Source organism: Ctenocephalides felis, unplaced genomic scaffold (assembly GCF_003426905.1).
Source record: "Ctenocephalides felis isolate EL2017-DRISC unplaced genomic scaffold, ASM342690v1 CF-g0.4_SCAFFOLD_03573, whole genome shotgun sequence".
In the NCBI taxonomy this organism is placed as follows: Eukaryota; Metazoa; Arthropoda; class Insecta; order Siphonaptera; family Pulicidae; genus Ctenocephalides; species Ctenocephalides felis.
This window is the reverse complement of record NW_020539727.1, coordinates 11,765,709-11,780,670: the sequence shown is the minus strand read 5'-3', so window position 1 is coordinate 11,780,670 and position 14,962 is coordinate 11,765,709. Positions and strand designations below refer to the sequence as shown.

General features: G+C 28.7%; 1 protein-coding gene across 2 annotated transcripts in view; it reads left to right on the top strand.

Annotated features, from left to right (window-relative positions):
* LOC113389189 (ectonucleoside triphosphate diphosphohydrolase 5-like) overlaps positions 1-12,456 on the top strand; it is a 38,854-nt gene extending 26,398 nt beyond the window's left edge. The window contains exons 1-9 of one of the 2 annotated variants that reach the window (XM_026626246.1): positions 1,456-1,553; positions 1,736-1,864; positions 2,103-2,182; positions 3,976-4,231; positions 5,002-5,152; positions 5,346-5,501; positions 10,729-10,898; positions 11,129-11,289; positions 12,013-12,456. In XM_026626246.1, coding sequence (XP_026482031.1) covers positions 1,496-1,553; positions 1,736-1,864; positions 2,103-2,182; positions 3,976-4,231; positions 5,002-5,152; positions 5,346-5,501; positions 10,729-10,898; positions 11,129-11,289; positions 12,013-12,261 — 1,410 coding nt within the window. In that variant the 5' untranslated portion in view covers positions 1,456-1,495 and the 3' untranslated portion in view covers positions 12,262-12,456. Of the gene's footprint in view, positions 1-1,455; positions 1,554-1,735; positions 1,865-2,102; positions 2,183-3,975; positions 4,232-5,001; positions 5,153-5,345; positions 5,502-10,728; positions 10,899-11,128; positions 11,290-12,012 lie in introns of those variants that run through there. The other variant, XM_026626247.1, reaches the window with a different exon arrangement.
* Positions 12,457-14,962: the final 2,506 nt, after the last annotated feature.

The following is a 14,962-nucleotide window of genomic DNA, read 5'->3' as shown; positions in this document are numbered from 1 at the left end:
GGTTTCTGAACATTTTGGCATACTTCAGAAAAAATTGATGTGTGTGTATGTATGTCTGTATGCATGGATACAATATTTCGTTCATGTTTTCGTATGCACGAACCAACCAATTTGATTAGTTTTTGGCAAAGGTAGGTCCATCGGTTTCGGAGATACAGAGCTAAATGTGCAAAAAACGGCAGTTTTTGAGAGTACTAAGTGTCCGATTTGAATGATTCAAACAACTTTTTGCTTGTTTTAACAAAATAATTGCTTTTGGAAAAAAAATTTGTTGTTTAAAATATTTTCAAAAAAAATTTTTTTTATATCGAAACTAATTCAGATTCTTACAATTATTAGACAAGTTACAGTATTTATTTATAATAATCCATTTGAAAACATTTAATATTCATCGAACTTTTCGTTACGGTACAGGAAGTTCCAGCAATTTTCCTTAAGGCACGATGCCATACACACCACTAATTTATTTTTTCTTTTATTGGCCTCTGATGTTAGGTATTAAATTCTTGTATTTAAGAGGGCAAATAACTACAGTGTTTATAAAAAAATATTACATATTGTTGTATTTATTGACAATAAATTATATCACTCATATAAACATTTGTACAATGATTACAATGCATCAAAATATATTTCTTCTTCATAATCTGTAAGAGACAATTAATAGTAAATCTTTATATACAAAGTCGTCGAGAGTTTTATTCAATAAGCAGAATGTCTTCAATATTTTTTATTTATTCAAATATTAAAATAAATTCTAAAAAAGAATAAAAATATACGTCGTTTATTCTTACAAAATGTTGCTCAAAATCGTCATTTAATAATTTTTTTAACACATTGTTAATAAAATATTTATAATATTTTACAAATGGCACAGTAATTTAAGTGAAATCTTAATAAATATATACTCATCGTTATTAATACCCAAAGGCAGGTGTATGGTGAGATGATGTCACTACTTTTAATACCTTATTTTGTATTACTACGATTTATAATGAATATCTAAAATAATAAATAATAATAAATAAATATTAAATACATAAATTAATGAATGTTTGAACAAAGTAATAAATTATACAAAAAATATATACAAATAATAAAAAAAAATATTTGTTGTGATAAAATTCGTCTGATTTTCACAATGTAATTGCTCAAAGTCGACTTGAACCTTTGTGCCCCACTCTAATAATTTATTACAATTTATTACAAAAATAATTTGTTGACATTTGTTTTTGAAAATATGGCTAAAACAAATTGATAATGGATTTCCAAATTATTTATTTCGTTCAATAATAAATTGTTCTTAACATACAAAATAATAAATTATGCAATATCTACCCATGTCACATACGCAAATATGAGCTTGTGCAATTCTTACATTTGCGTAAATATTATCATCATCATCATCAATAGGTTTTGATCTTGGTTTTAAAATGCAAAGTCAGTATCTGAGAAACATTTTCTAAATTTGAACAATTTTGGAAAAATTTAGCAAATGTTTTCTTGGTCAGGTCTTTTAATTTTTGCTTTGGTTTGCAATTTGGGTATAAATGGTTAGTAGATACATATTTCCAGTCAGTTCTAGAAACAGAAACCTAGATAAAGACGATACAGATTTTTATTCGAAAAATAAGTCAGTATCTGAGATTTTTTTTTTTTTTTTTGAAAAAAATTAGAAAATGTTTTTTTGACCAAGTTTTCAAAAAATAATTTGTATATTTCTATTTTATTATAGCAGGTAGTGAAGTCAAAAAGGATCTTCCAAATGCAGGGCAAGAAAAAAATGGAAAAATCGTTTACATCCTTGTAATCGACGCAGGATCAACAGGATCCAGAGTTGTGGCATATAAATTTTCAAAAACAGGTATTTTTAATCAAAATAAATAATTGAAAATGATTATTTGCAGTAAGACAACTCGTAGAAATAAAATAACATAAATACATTTTTTTTAATTCTTATGAAAACTATTACTAGCACTAGTAATAATGCTTTAATTAATATAATGTGATTAAACCGAATTGTCATTTTTGGTCAATTTTTGTAAAAAAGGCACTTCATCAAAATCATTTACTAATGATCATTTATTTTTTAATAAATGTAGGTAGAGATCTCCAACTGCTCGAGGAAAAGTTTGTAAAAATCAGACCAGGATTATCATCATATGCACATGATCCAGAATTGGTGAGTTTTATTTAAAACTAGATGACCCGACAGCCGTTGTCCTGTACCCATGTCTACAATTTTTTAATATAATATACTAATATTTCCTGTTTACCTAAAAATAAGTTTTTTTTTTAATTACTCTTCACGCCAAAATGCATATACATTTATGATATGAGCGATGTTAAATGTAGAACTGCTTTAAAAAAATCATGAGTCTCAATTCCTACACTATATTGGAAATTGAAATCTTTTAAACAGGATTACATAACCATGGCCATAACATAACACTGGCACTACAAAATTGCATCTTGTACTTCTCCTAATCGATATCGTGAGGGCCGAATTGTATGTATTCATCTTTACTTTCCCATTTGTTGTTATAAAGAGAAAATTTTACGAATTTTAAAAATATTAGGGTAAGATTAGTAAAAGATGCAAAGAAATTATATATTGAAAAAAAACCTATATTGAAAATTTAATATCTGAATCTTGTGTTGGTGCCCCCTAAGGCGTGCGCTCGTATTTTTTGCATGCATCGCATTAAAACTAGGACCGGCGCTGACTAATACTTAATTTCATATTTCAAGTGAATTAATTTGTCATATCCTGTTCATATGTGCATCATTCAATCTGCCATACATATACTGTATTTTATATTATTTTAATTTCTGGCACATCTTAGCTGCTTTTTGGCAATAATAATGTAGACATTTCATTTTTCTTAGTCATAATCATAAATTCATTATACATATTCTAATATTGTCTAAGTTTATAAGTAAATTGAAATTTTTGGCATATGATAGTTTTCATTCGTTTTCAATGCAAACAATGGCATGTTGTTTTTTACAATTTCTACAATATTGCACATACATCCCAGTACTTTATAATCACATACATTCTAGAAAATTTTCTTAACACAATTTCTACAATATTGCGCATACATCCCAGTACTTTATAATCACATACATTCTAGAAAATTTTCTTAACAAACTTCAGAAAGATTTATCAAAATCCGAATAATCGTTCAGAAGGAGTATACAGTGAGGGCTTGTAATTCAATATGAACTTTATATAATAGCAATAAAGGTCAAACTGATTTTACGTTTTAGTTAGAAAACGTTTGCATGTGAAAAAGAAAAGGGCTGTTTTTAGGCTTTTCTCGACGATTATTCGAATTTTTCTCGCCGTAAGAACCGTTCTTGGACATTAACGAACATTTAAAAAAAAAATTACCAAATTGGTCCAGGCGTTGTTGAGTTATGTGCTTACCAACACATTTTGCGATTAATTTTTATATATAAGAAGATACGCATTATATAACTATATTATTTATGAAATACTGGTTGTACCCATTCACACTTCGACGTTTTTATTTTCAATTAAAAACTTAAACAAAAATGCATATTTGTTACATCAATTTACCTGTCTTTCCACTTGAGGTTATAGATCACAATATAATTTCAAGTGGAAATCATCCTTCGTGGACATAGCAGCATTATTCAATCATATGATAACTATTAGACGTAAGAGCTAATATAAACCACACACATAGGAGAATGGTAAACCGATGGGTTGCCTCTCATGAAATACGTTAGGTCATAAGTCTTCAACAAACAACTTATAGAGCATGTAAAGTAAGAGTTCTGATTGGTGTTAAACCAATAAAAAAAAAGAAAAAAATTACCTGTCCACTATTATCACATATTATCGACTAAAGTTTATGATCACCTAGTTTTAAATCAAAATATATAAGACAGTATATGAAAGTCATCTTGTAGGAATATATTTCTACTCATTTTATTTTATTGAAGGGTGCACAAAAGATTTACGAGCTCGTCCAAGAAGTCAAGGACTTTGTTCCTAAAGATGACAAACCCAAAACAGAAGTTTATTTGAGGGCTACAGCAGGATTAAGACTTTTAGGGGATGAAAAATCTGCAGAACTTCTCCAAGTTGTCCAAAATGCCTTGGAATGTACTGGTTATAAGGCTCCTAAGGATGCAGCTGCTATGTTGACAGGAGTTGAGGAAGGATTGTTTTCTTGGTTCACTGTTAACTATTTTAAACGTAAGAATAATAGTAATATGCAGATTTTTTAAACATCAGACCAGGGTTTTTGATAATTCTATTCATCATGACTTTTATAACTTCAATCAAGCCTAACCTGGGTTTGGTAAGGTAAGACCACAACCCTATGGACCGATTCTGCTTCTCCATAGATCAATGTTATGACGAGGCTATGATATGAAGAACTTTCTATACTAAATTTTGACAAAAGCCATGCAGTCAAGCGTTTTTTAGGCGAAAACCTAATTCAGAAACCGCACTAATGTCAAAAAAAACTATGCTAGATAACAGGGTCTTTCTGACTCAGCTTCATAACATACAAGTGACATTGCAGTTTATGTGTAAAACGCCTGAATGCACAGCAAATACATGACATTTTGACAGTATTCAGTATGATTCAGTAGCATAATGTATGGAAGTTGGGGCGAAACATGGCCTTGCCATAACAATGGTCTATTGTGCAGCAGCATCGGTCCCTTAATCAAGTTTATTTTTCCATTATTTGTATATGAAGCTTCAATACAATTACATTAGTTAATTTTTTTTTAATTTTACGGTTACGACAAAAAATGAGTTTGATGATGATGAGGGTGTTAGAGTCAAAAATTGGTGTTAAATGGTATATAAATACCATGGTTTAAAATAGTATATAAATACCAGCGTGGTGCTGACTTGTATTTTGTTCAATATTAAATTAAAGTCCAAATACATTAATTTTATGTACAGGCACTAAAAGTACAAAAAAGTATCATTAATTTTTATTATTGTAGATTCTTTGAAAAAACATCACACCTATGCCACATTGGAAATGGGCGGTGGATCTTCACAAGTAACATATGAAGTAAATCGTCCATATGTTCCTTATGTGAGAAATAGTATTTATGATTCTCCAAAACCGAACATTAAAGTTTTTGCCCACAGGTGAGGAAAAAACTATAACTTTTTTTTTAAATTATTAAATCCTTTTTTTAAATTTTACACTTTAGAAATAATTTAAAAGAAGTAATTAATGTGCAAATAATTAGAGATATTTGTAGAATTTGCAAAAACTAAGAATATTAAAACACAGATTTTAATACAAAGTTAATTTTATTTTTTTGTATTTTTATTTCAGTTACTTGGGTTTGGGTCTAAGTGCTGCCCGTCAAGGAATTTTGCAATTTGACTATCCCCATCCATTGCACAATAATTCACATGTAACAAGCGTTTGCTACGACAGATTTACTCCATATAAGAATTTTACTTTCAACAACATGGTATTACATGTCAGGTAAATAAGCATTTATTAATAAATCATAAAAATACTTTGTCTTATAATCAATTATAAGATGAAACTAATGGTGTATGGCATCGTTCCTTAAGGAAAATTACTGGAAGTTTCTGTTTCATAATGAAATTTTTGAAGCATATTAAATGTTTTCAAAATACTATAATAAATACAGTAACACTCATTCTTCGTATTTTATAGACAAAATATAAGAGCTTATAAATTGGACCATGACGATTACATAAGTTTACATGAAAAGTGAATAAACAAAACTTAATCAAGCTGAGTTAGATTGAAGGACCTTGTTTCATATTCTTAAGAATTATATAAATTGAATTGAAATGTTAAAATAATTTATTTCAAGTATATAAGTGAGCTTCAAAATTTTAGCTGAATTTTTTTCCTGAAAAATGACCGTTTTGTCAATACAAGCAAAAGATTTTTTGTTTGAATCATATTGCTTCGTTCCTTCAAAAACTGCCAATTTTTGCACGTTTGGCTTCTCTGAAACGGCTGAACCTGTCTCTGCCAAAATCTAATCACGACTTTTCTTCGTCAATATGAATGGAATGTTTTTTTAAATAATTCAAATCGGATGCTCCGTTCTCTCAAAAACTCGATTTCTATTTTCTGCACGCTTTGCTTCGTATCTCCGAAACGGTTAAATCTGCCTTTGTCAAAAACTAATCAGCAAGTCTTCTCATCAATAGGAATCGATTGTTTTCTGAATGATTCAAATCGGTTGACCGGTGCTTCCAAAAATGTTGACTAAAAATTGTATCCATACATACATTCATACAAACACATAGTCTAAAGTTTGACAAAATAAACAAAAATCATGATATGTCAGGTAGGTGTGGGAGAGGTCTAGTAAGATATCACGTGTATTTATTCTTTACCTGAATTTTTTTGAAAAAAATTCAAACATTTTTAAAAAATATCAAAACTTTTACACTTTTTTCTTAAAACTAAAAATGCATGTGATGTTTGGCGGGGGAGGGGAAGGTAATTTTGAATATCACCACGTGTCAACAAAGGGGAGGGGGTTCAAAAATCTTTAAAAAAAATCAATTACGTGATTAATGGACGCTTCCCAAGTTGCGCAAAAAACAACCAACACACACTACATATAAAATAAGTGTGATGAAAAGTGATGAAGTGCTACCGTATTATAATATATTTGAAAAAATTTAATATTTCTTTAACATTTCATTTCGGTACGAGATGTTCCAGCAATTAGCCTTAATGCACAATGCCGTACACCACTTGTTTATTTAAATTTTTATTGATATTCATGACAGCATAGTTTTTAAAACAAACTGAAACTAAAACGTGACAAGTGCTGCCACAGGTGTTGGCACATATAAATGAACCAGGCGACTCCCATAATTGCACAATTTAATGTCTATGGAAACACTACGATTTTGACAGATAGGTTCCAGAGGCAACTTCACTTGTGTTTATAGGAATCAGAAATAACCTATTGTATACTAAACAAATTTAATAACAATATTGATATTATTCCTCGATTAATCTTGCTCGTATTAAATTCAGTGAATTTTGAAGACTATTATTGTGCTCGTATTGTGTCTTTTATCACTCGGGCTACGATTTGTTAATAATGACTGATTCAAATCCGACTAATTTATTTAAGTTAACAGACAAGAAAGTGGTGGCAGATATTTTCCACAAATATGTCGAGAAAGAAACTTCAATACCCTTAATAATTGACAATGGGTCTTATCAATGTAGAGTAGGATGGACCTCTGATGAATCACCCCGGCTAGTTTTCAGAAACTTGATAGCAAAACCTCGCAAAGAAAGGGTGAGAAAAGATAATGAACCCCCAACTACCCCTCCGATACAAATTGGCAATGATATAACTAACATTGAGGCAGTGCGCTTTCAGCTAAAAACCCAATTTGATAAAGACATTGTGACGCATTTTGAAGCTCAGGAGCAAATTCTGGACTATATTTTTGCACATATAGGCATTGATACTGAGAGGAGTGTGAAGCATCCAATAGTTATGACAGAGGCGTTATTAAATCCTAATTATACAAGGAATTTAATGTCTGAATTGTTGTTTGAGTGCTATGATGTTCCTTGTGTGACTTATGGTGTTGATGCTTTACTTAGTTTTTACTACAACCGGAGAACTTGCTTAGATAGTGCAAGTGCATTAATAATATCCATAGGTCACAATACTACACATGTCATACCTGTCATAAATAACACAAGCATTATTGAGAAAGCAAGAAGAATCAACATAGGTGGTTCTAACATCACCAGCTTTTTGCACAAACTGCTACAACTGAAGTATCCGGCTTATACAAATATTATTACACCAAGTAGAGTTGAAGATATTGTTCACGACCATTGTTATGTTTCTTCTAACTACTTAGAGGAAGTTAAAAAATGGGGTTGCGTGGATTATTACCAGCAGAATGTTAAGAAAATTCAATTCCCAATACCTTCAGTAACCGTGAATCCAGGTTTAACACCTGATCAACGGTTTGAGCGCAGACGCAGTTTAGCACGTAGGTTAATTGAGATGAATGCTAGAAAAAGAGAAGATAAGTTAGTGCAAGAGCGACAACTACTTGCTCGTTTAACTGAATTGCTGCAGTACCTTGATGATGGGCATACGACGGATTTAATAGATGATATGGGTGATTTTGATATTAAAACTTATGAAGATGTTGAAAAAGCTATTGTGTGTGTGCAAGCACGCATTGAAAAAGCTGAACAAAAGGCTTATCAAGCTGCAACAGAAAGTACTTTGGAATCTGATGCTTTAGAAGAAAGTTCTGCAAAAAATTTTGGACCGGAATTGGGAACAGATATAAATGAGTGGCTCAATGTAACAAAAAACAAGAGGCAAGCTATTTTAGATCACAAGGCTGCTAAGAAACAAAGGCGTTTAGATATGGTACGTAGACGCACTGTAGCTGCTCAGGAGCGTATGAGAATAATTTCACAGTTGGCACGTAAAGAAAAGGGTAATGACGATTTTGGCATACGTGATGAAGACTGGGACGTATACAAAACCATCAGCAAAGAAGGTGGTGACAGTGATAGCGAGGAAGAGAATGAAAAGCTGGCAGAACTTGAAGACATCCTGCGCCAATATGATCCTTCCTTTACCGTGGACAACTGCAAATCCATATACAACGATATGGGTGACTCCCACCAACTGAACTTAGGCTTAGAACTAATCCGTGCCACAGAATTGCTGTTTCAACCGTCTATCATTGGTTGTTCTGAAGCTGGGCTAGGAGAAACCATAGAACATGTCTTCAAAATGTTCAATCCCGAAGACCAGTCCATTTTAGCACAAAATATCTTTATCACCGGAGGTTGTGCAAATTTTGCAGGCTTAAAAGAGCGATTAACCATGGAACTCACACAAATTCGTCCATTTGGAAGCCACCATCATATAAATGTGGCAACATCCCCGAGTTTAGATGCCTGGAATGGGGCAAAAGATTTATCCAGTGATACATCTATTGCTATTTCTAAAAATGATTATTATGAAAAAGGTGGAGAATATCTCCGGTCACATAAAGCTTCTAATATTTATACCAAAAGTCCCACAGAAAGTATTGCAGATGACAATTAAATTATCAGGTTGTAATTTTATATGTTAATAAAAACTTACATAATAATATTTGTTACTCATTAAGAAATAAATTGTAAACTAGTGGGGTGTATGGCATCGTGCCTTAAGACAAATTGCTGGAACTTGCCGTACCGTAACGAAATGTTCGAGAAATATTAAATGTTTTCAAATAGATTATTATAAATAAATATTGTAAACATTGTCTAATATTTATACGAATTACATAAACTGAATTGCAAAGTTAAAAATATCTGTTTAAAGTATATTAGAACCTTAGTCAGAATTACAAATAAAACCTGAATTATTTTCGACAAAAAAAATTTTGTTTTGAAAAAAAAATTTGAAAAAAAAAATATTTGGAACAAAAATTTTTTTTTCAAAACCAATTATTTTGATAAAACAAGCAGAAAGTTCTTTGAATAATTTAAATCGGACGCTTAGTTCCCTCAAAAACTGCCATTTTTTGCACATTTAGCTCTGTATCTTCGAAATGGCTGGGCCTGCCTTTGCCAAAAACTAATAACCACTTCTTCCAATCATTACTAATTGAATGTTCTTTAGATCATTCAAATTGGATTCTCCGTTCTCTCAAAAACTCGATTTCTATTTTCTGCATTCTTTGCTCTTTATCTCCGAAACGGCTGGTTCTGCTTTTGCCAAAAACTAATTAGCACATCTCCCTATCAATAGGGATCGAATATTTTTTGAATCATTCAAATCGGTTGATTCGTGCGTCTGAAAACGTGGACGAAAAATTGTATCCATACATACATACATTCACACACACATCCATTTTTTCTAAGGTATTCCAAAATGTTCAGAAACCTTTGAAACGTAAAGTTATGCAAAAATTTTCATTTTTTATTTTTTTTGCGATTAATTAAAGAATAAAAATATGCATAGTTTTATTGAAATAGACAAAGTTTCAGTTCTTGCAATTAGATTTTTAAGAATTATGAGCTTGATCTTTCCCAAAATCTAATGAGCACAATTTCTAATTATTTTGTCTTTTTTGAATTCAATTTCCAATTAGTTTATTTTTTTTGAACTCCAACGCTTTTGAATTTTCAAAACTGGTTCAGGATTTTTATAAGAAACGAAGTTTATAGGGAAGTACTTATAAATAAATTGTTTGAAAATTTTTCTGTGCAAAACAGAGAAAATTAGGTTGTGGACGGTAGATATAAATAATTGTATAATATTCGTTTTTATAATTTTTTTTTTGTTTATAAAAATATAATAAAAATTCTCTGTCTTGCACAGGAAAATTTTCAAACAAGTTAATTATAATTATTATTTATTACTTATAAACATAGTTGTTTTCATTATTAATATTATTATTTATTCATTTATTTAAATCTATTTCTTTTCTTAAATTTCTTTTATTCTATTTTTTTCTTGATTATGATTTTCAATACCATCAGTTTTCATTTATAAGCGATATTGTAATCTGATGTTAAAACTAGCAATAATTTACTTTATCAATATGAAACGCATTTACTTTCGTTTTTATTTTAAAGTCTGAAAAATAAAATTATTCTTCATTGTTTTATAAATTAATTTAATGATAAAATATATTGGAGAATAATAATTTCAAATTTATTTTAGAGGTAAACCAAGAAGCAATAAACAAATTGGAGTTGATATTAAAAAATGCAGAAAACGTGTTCTTCGATTTGTCAGAGACAAAATCGTTCCTGTTCCTTATGGTCTTCACGAAGAAGCAAATGTGGCTCTGAGTGCATTTTACTACAGAGGAAAATCTGGAAACGTTATAAGTAAGTAAAGCATTTATTTTTAAAACTGTTAATTATATAGCTATATATATATACCATATTTTGGACATAAATTTGATATTTCAACCACTACCTTTTTTTACAGCAACTGCAGTTTTATGTTAAATTTTTATAGTTTTTTTAAATCTTGTTCAACTTTTACATCAATATACTAATTAAACATCTGAAATAAAAAATTATAAGATATCTAACAATATTTTATTTTATTTTAGCTGATGAATATGGTGTCACGACCATCGGAAGAATTTGGAAAAAGTTACAATTGGTTTGCAGATATCCGAATAGCAAAGAACCTTTTCTGTGTTTGGACCTTATTTATATACATACTTTACTTACGAAAGGTTTCAGACTCCATAATTCGAATATTGTAGAGGTATGAACTTTATTATATAAATATTTTAATTGACGTCAAAAGTACTTTTTTTTGTTAATTCAATTTACAATTGTGGTTCGATAATTTAAATGATGACACTCACTTTAAATAAGAGTTCAATCTTTTATAATAGATTGAATTAAGATATTTTTCTAAATAATTGGATATGATATGATTTTTTAATTTAGATGGTGACATTCATTTTAAATAAGAGTTCAATCTTTTATAATAGATTGAATAAAAATATTTTTTTTTAAGAATTTGAAATTATGTTTACATCAAAATTACAAATTACTTTTAATTTTTATTTCTAAAATTTTATATTGGTATACCAAAAAAATATTGTGTATGAACAAAAGATATGAAGTTCCAACGATAATAATGATTACATGTAACTGCAGTTAGGAATAATATAAATTTTATTTTATTTCTGATTGAGAAAATAAAAATGTCTTATTAGTAGACAAAAATATTTACAAGATTATTTATCAATTATAGTGAAAAAATAATTAAAATAAGTAAAAAATAATAAAAATAGCATGCAGAACTTGTACTTTAACATTGCAAAACTAATTGTTTCTTAATCATAATTATAAAATTAAATTTGATTTATTACAAATATAAAAATGATTTACAATTGGAAATTGTGAATTATAAAGTTAAAATTGTTTTACTCTATAATTTCTATAATTTGTTAATGTTTTCTATATTTTTTTATTTTAGATGTTAAACTCGTACGACAACCACGAATTATCTTGGGCCTTAGGATTTGCTTACAGCAAAATAATGAAAACTATGCCACCTGCAACACCAGTTTTGGATATGAGAGAAAAATCTAAAAAGAAAGTACAATGTTCTACTTATAAATCAAAAGTAAAAACTGAACCGATTCTGGCAAAAACTGAACCGACTCCGGCATCTCCTGTACCGACTGTAAATCCTGATCCAACTAAACCAACCGTGCCAAAATAAAAAATAATACATAATGCATATTTTATTTATGTATAAACCAAGAAAAATAAATGTAATATACACATATTTCTTAAATTCAATTTGAGATAAACTTACAGCTGGTAGTGATATTATATTGTTAACGTATACATTTTCTAACTAGATATTAAAATTATTTGGGTTGTCTTAGATTGTAAAATTTTATCTAACAAAAATACAAACAGAAACAAAATTTATATGATTTATAATTTATATAATGTATAACTTATATAATTTATAATTTATATATAATTGTTTTAAGTATATAATATATACATATTATATATAGTTTATATAATATATACATATTATATATAGTTTATATAATATATATATATATATATATATAATTCAATTATTTATAAAATTTATAATTTATATATAAGATTTTAATTGATAAATTTAAGATATTTAAAGGTTAATCACCCAATGTGTCCAATAAAAATTTATATTAATGTACTATTTGATTTACTTTAGAGCAAAATTATTACAGTAGATATTGTCTACATAAATCTTTATAGTTAATTACAATATGATTTTTATTAATTCAAACAAATTGAATCGAATCTTTGTAAATTAAACATTAATGTGATCGATTGTGTTTAAATTTTAAGTTTGAAATTCGCGCTTTGACTTCCAACCAACTTCACTTCGCACATAGTAGCTGCCATGTTTATGGCAGCCATTTTGTTGGTTGTCAAAAAGTTATTTGTGAAAACGCATGTGGTGGTATGTTTTTTGTTAAATTTCTAATTAAATTTGCATATGAAGTCAATTAATTAACGCATCATATTGTTTAAATAATCTGTTAGAGTAATTTGGTGTAGAATAGTGTATGAAAACGCTGGAACAGGTGTCTGTTGAAGTTCTTACAACTTCTGTGTAACTAATGGAGGTTATCTTTTACAGGACCAAAAATTTTAATCAAATATTGTATTTACAGCGATCCCAATGTATCCTTTATTTATATTGATAAATGCAATAGTATGATCTAAATATATTTAAGCATCAGCAAGTTGTAAGAACTGTGACAAAATCTGTTTGAATCAAATTTTATACCACCCATGTATTCACAAAAGTGTATAGTAATCAAATTTTATACCACCAATGAATTTACAATATAAGTATAGTAGTGTCGTGTGTTGTGTAAAGACTTTATTCAGACAATTAAAAGTTGTAAATCGCATGTGTGTAAAAGTGCAAGTGATTAAAAAGTTACAGCCACGACTGTCCAGGCAGCTGCTTTGAAAGACTGGAATCTTCAAAGTGAGTCAAATACTTTTGTTTTATAGATAATGAGTTAAGAATACTTTATGGATCATATACAGACATTTAGTTATTAATTTATTTTAGGCTTGCATCTAGATATATTCTCATTCTACATATTTTATGTACATATATAAACCATTGGTTATATTGAAAGTGGTGTAGGGCTACTTTTTTTGAAAAAAAGGATTTCTGATTAAATTCGTGGGTAATTTTATGTATGGGCAATCCAGGTTTAATTTCATATACATGTCCATGACTTGTACAAAGTAAATGAAATTAGATAATAATCATTGATTATGAAAATGGTGCAGGCTCCACTGTGCACAAATTCAAATTATAACCGGAAAGTCAACAAATTTTCCATAAATTGCTTTTGCTTTGTTGTACAAAAATGGCAGGCATATAATATAAAAGTTAAAAGACATGTTGCAATCCCTATGTACCAAAAATGCATTATGTATATTTCTTATTCATAAACACTTCATCTAATATTTATTCATACTAAGATTGATTATATGATTGAATAAATTATAATTAAATCAAATTTTACAAAGTAATAAGCATCCAAAATTAAGTTTTATGTCTTGTTATGCGTATTTGTAAACAAGATTGGATTAATGTGATGTATACTTTTCACCGTAGTCATATATTGCACTATCTACAACATGTATGGTAGATGCTCAACAAAAACATTATGTGCGATAATAAAAATGAAGAAATTAATTGAGTTTTATTACTTAAATTTCTTAGTGTAATTTTTTCAATTAATTTGCACATCATCAATACATAATATAAAATTGAGTATTTTTTATTGCATTACTTTCTAAATTATCGATAACAATTTCAATACAAACATAAGTCTTACATTAAAGGCTTCAGTTTTGAATCTAGCACGAGTCTTTTACCAATGATTTGATTAGACTAAGCAATATTGCTTGATACCTGATATCTATTCAAATATAGCAACGCAGTAATTTTATTTCTTCTAAAAACATCAATGCTGTTAAGCTTAATCTTGAAGAAAATTATAAAACAACTGTTATTTAGTAAAGTTGATTCATTTGAAGCCTACACAAGTATATACCCTTAAAAGATTAATACTATTCACTATCTATCATCTTTTCATTATTTTTTATTCCCAGTGATAAATTGTCTTAAATTTGCTTTAATTATCAATAGACTTGTGATATTTTTTTAACACGAAGAAGACTTCTTCATTCTTACTGGAACTCTTAAATTCCTTATTTGCGGACACTTTAAATATAAATTTATCCATTGATTTCATGTCTTTTAGCATCATCAGTGGTTTATTGATCAGCTTTCTCATTTTCCTAGTCTGGACATACTATTTTTTACTACTATTCAATTAGACTATATTCAAATTTAGACTAAACAAATTCTTACACATTTATAT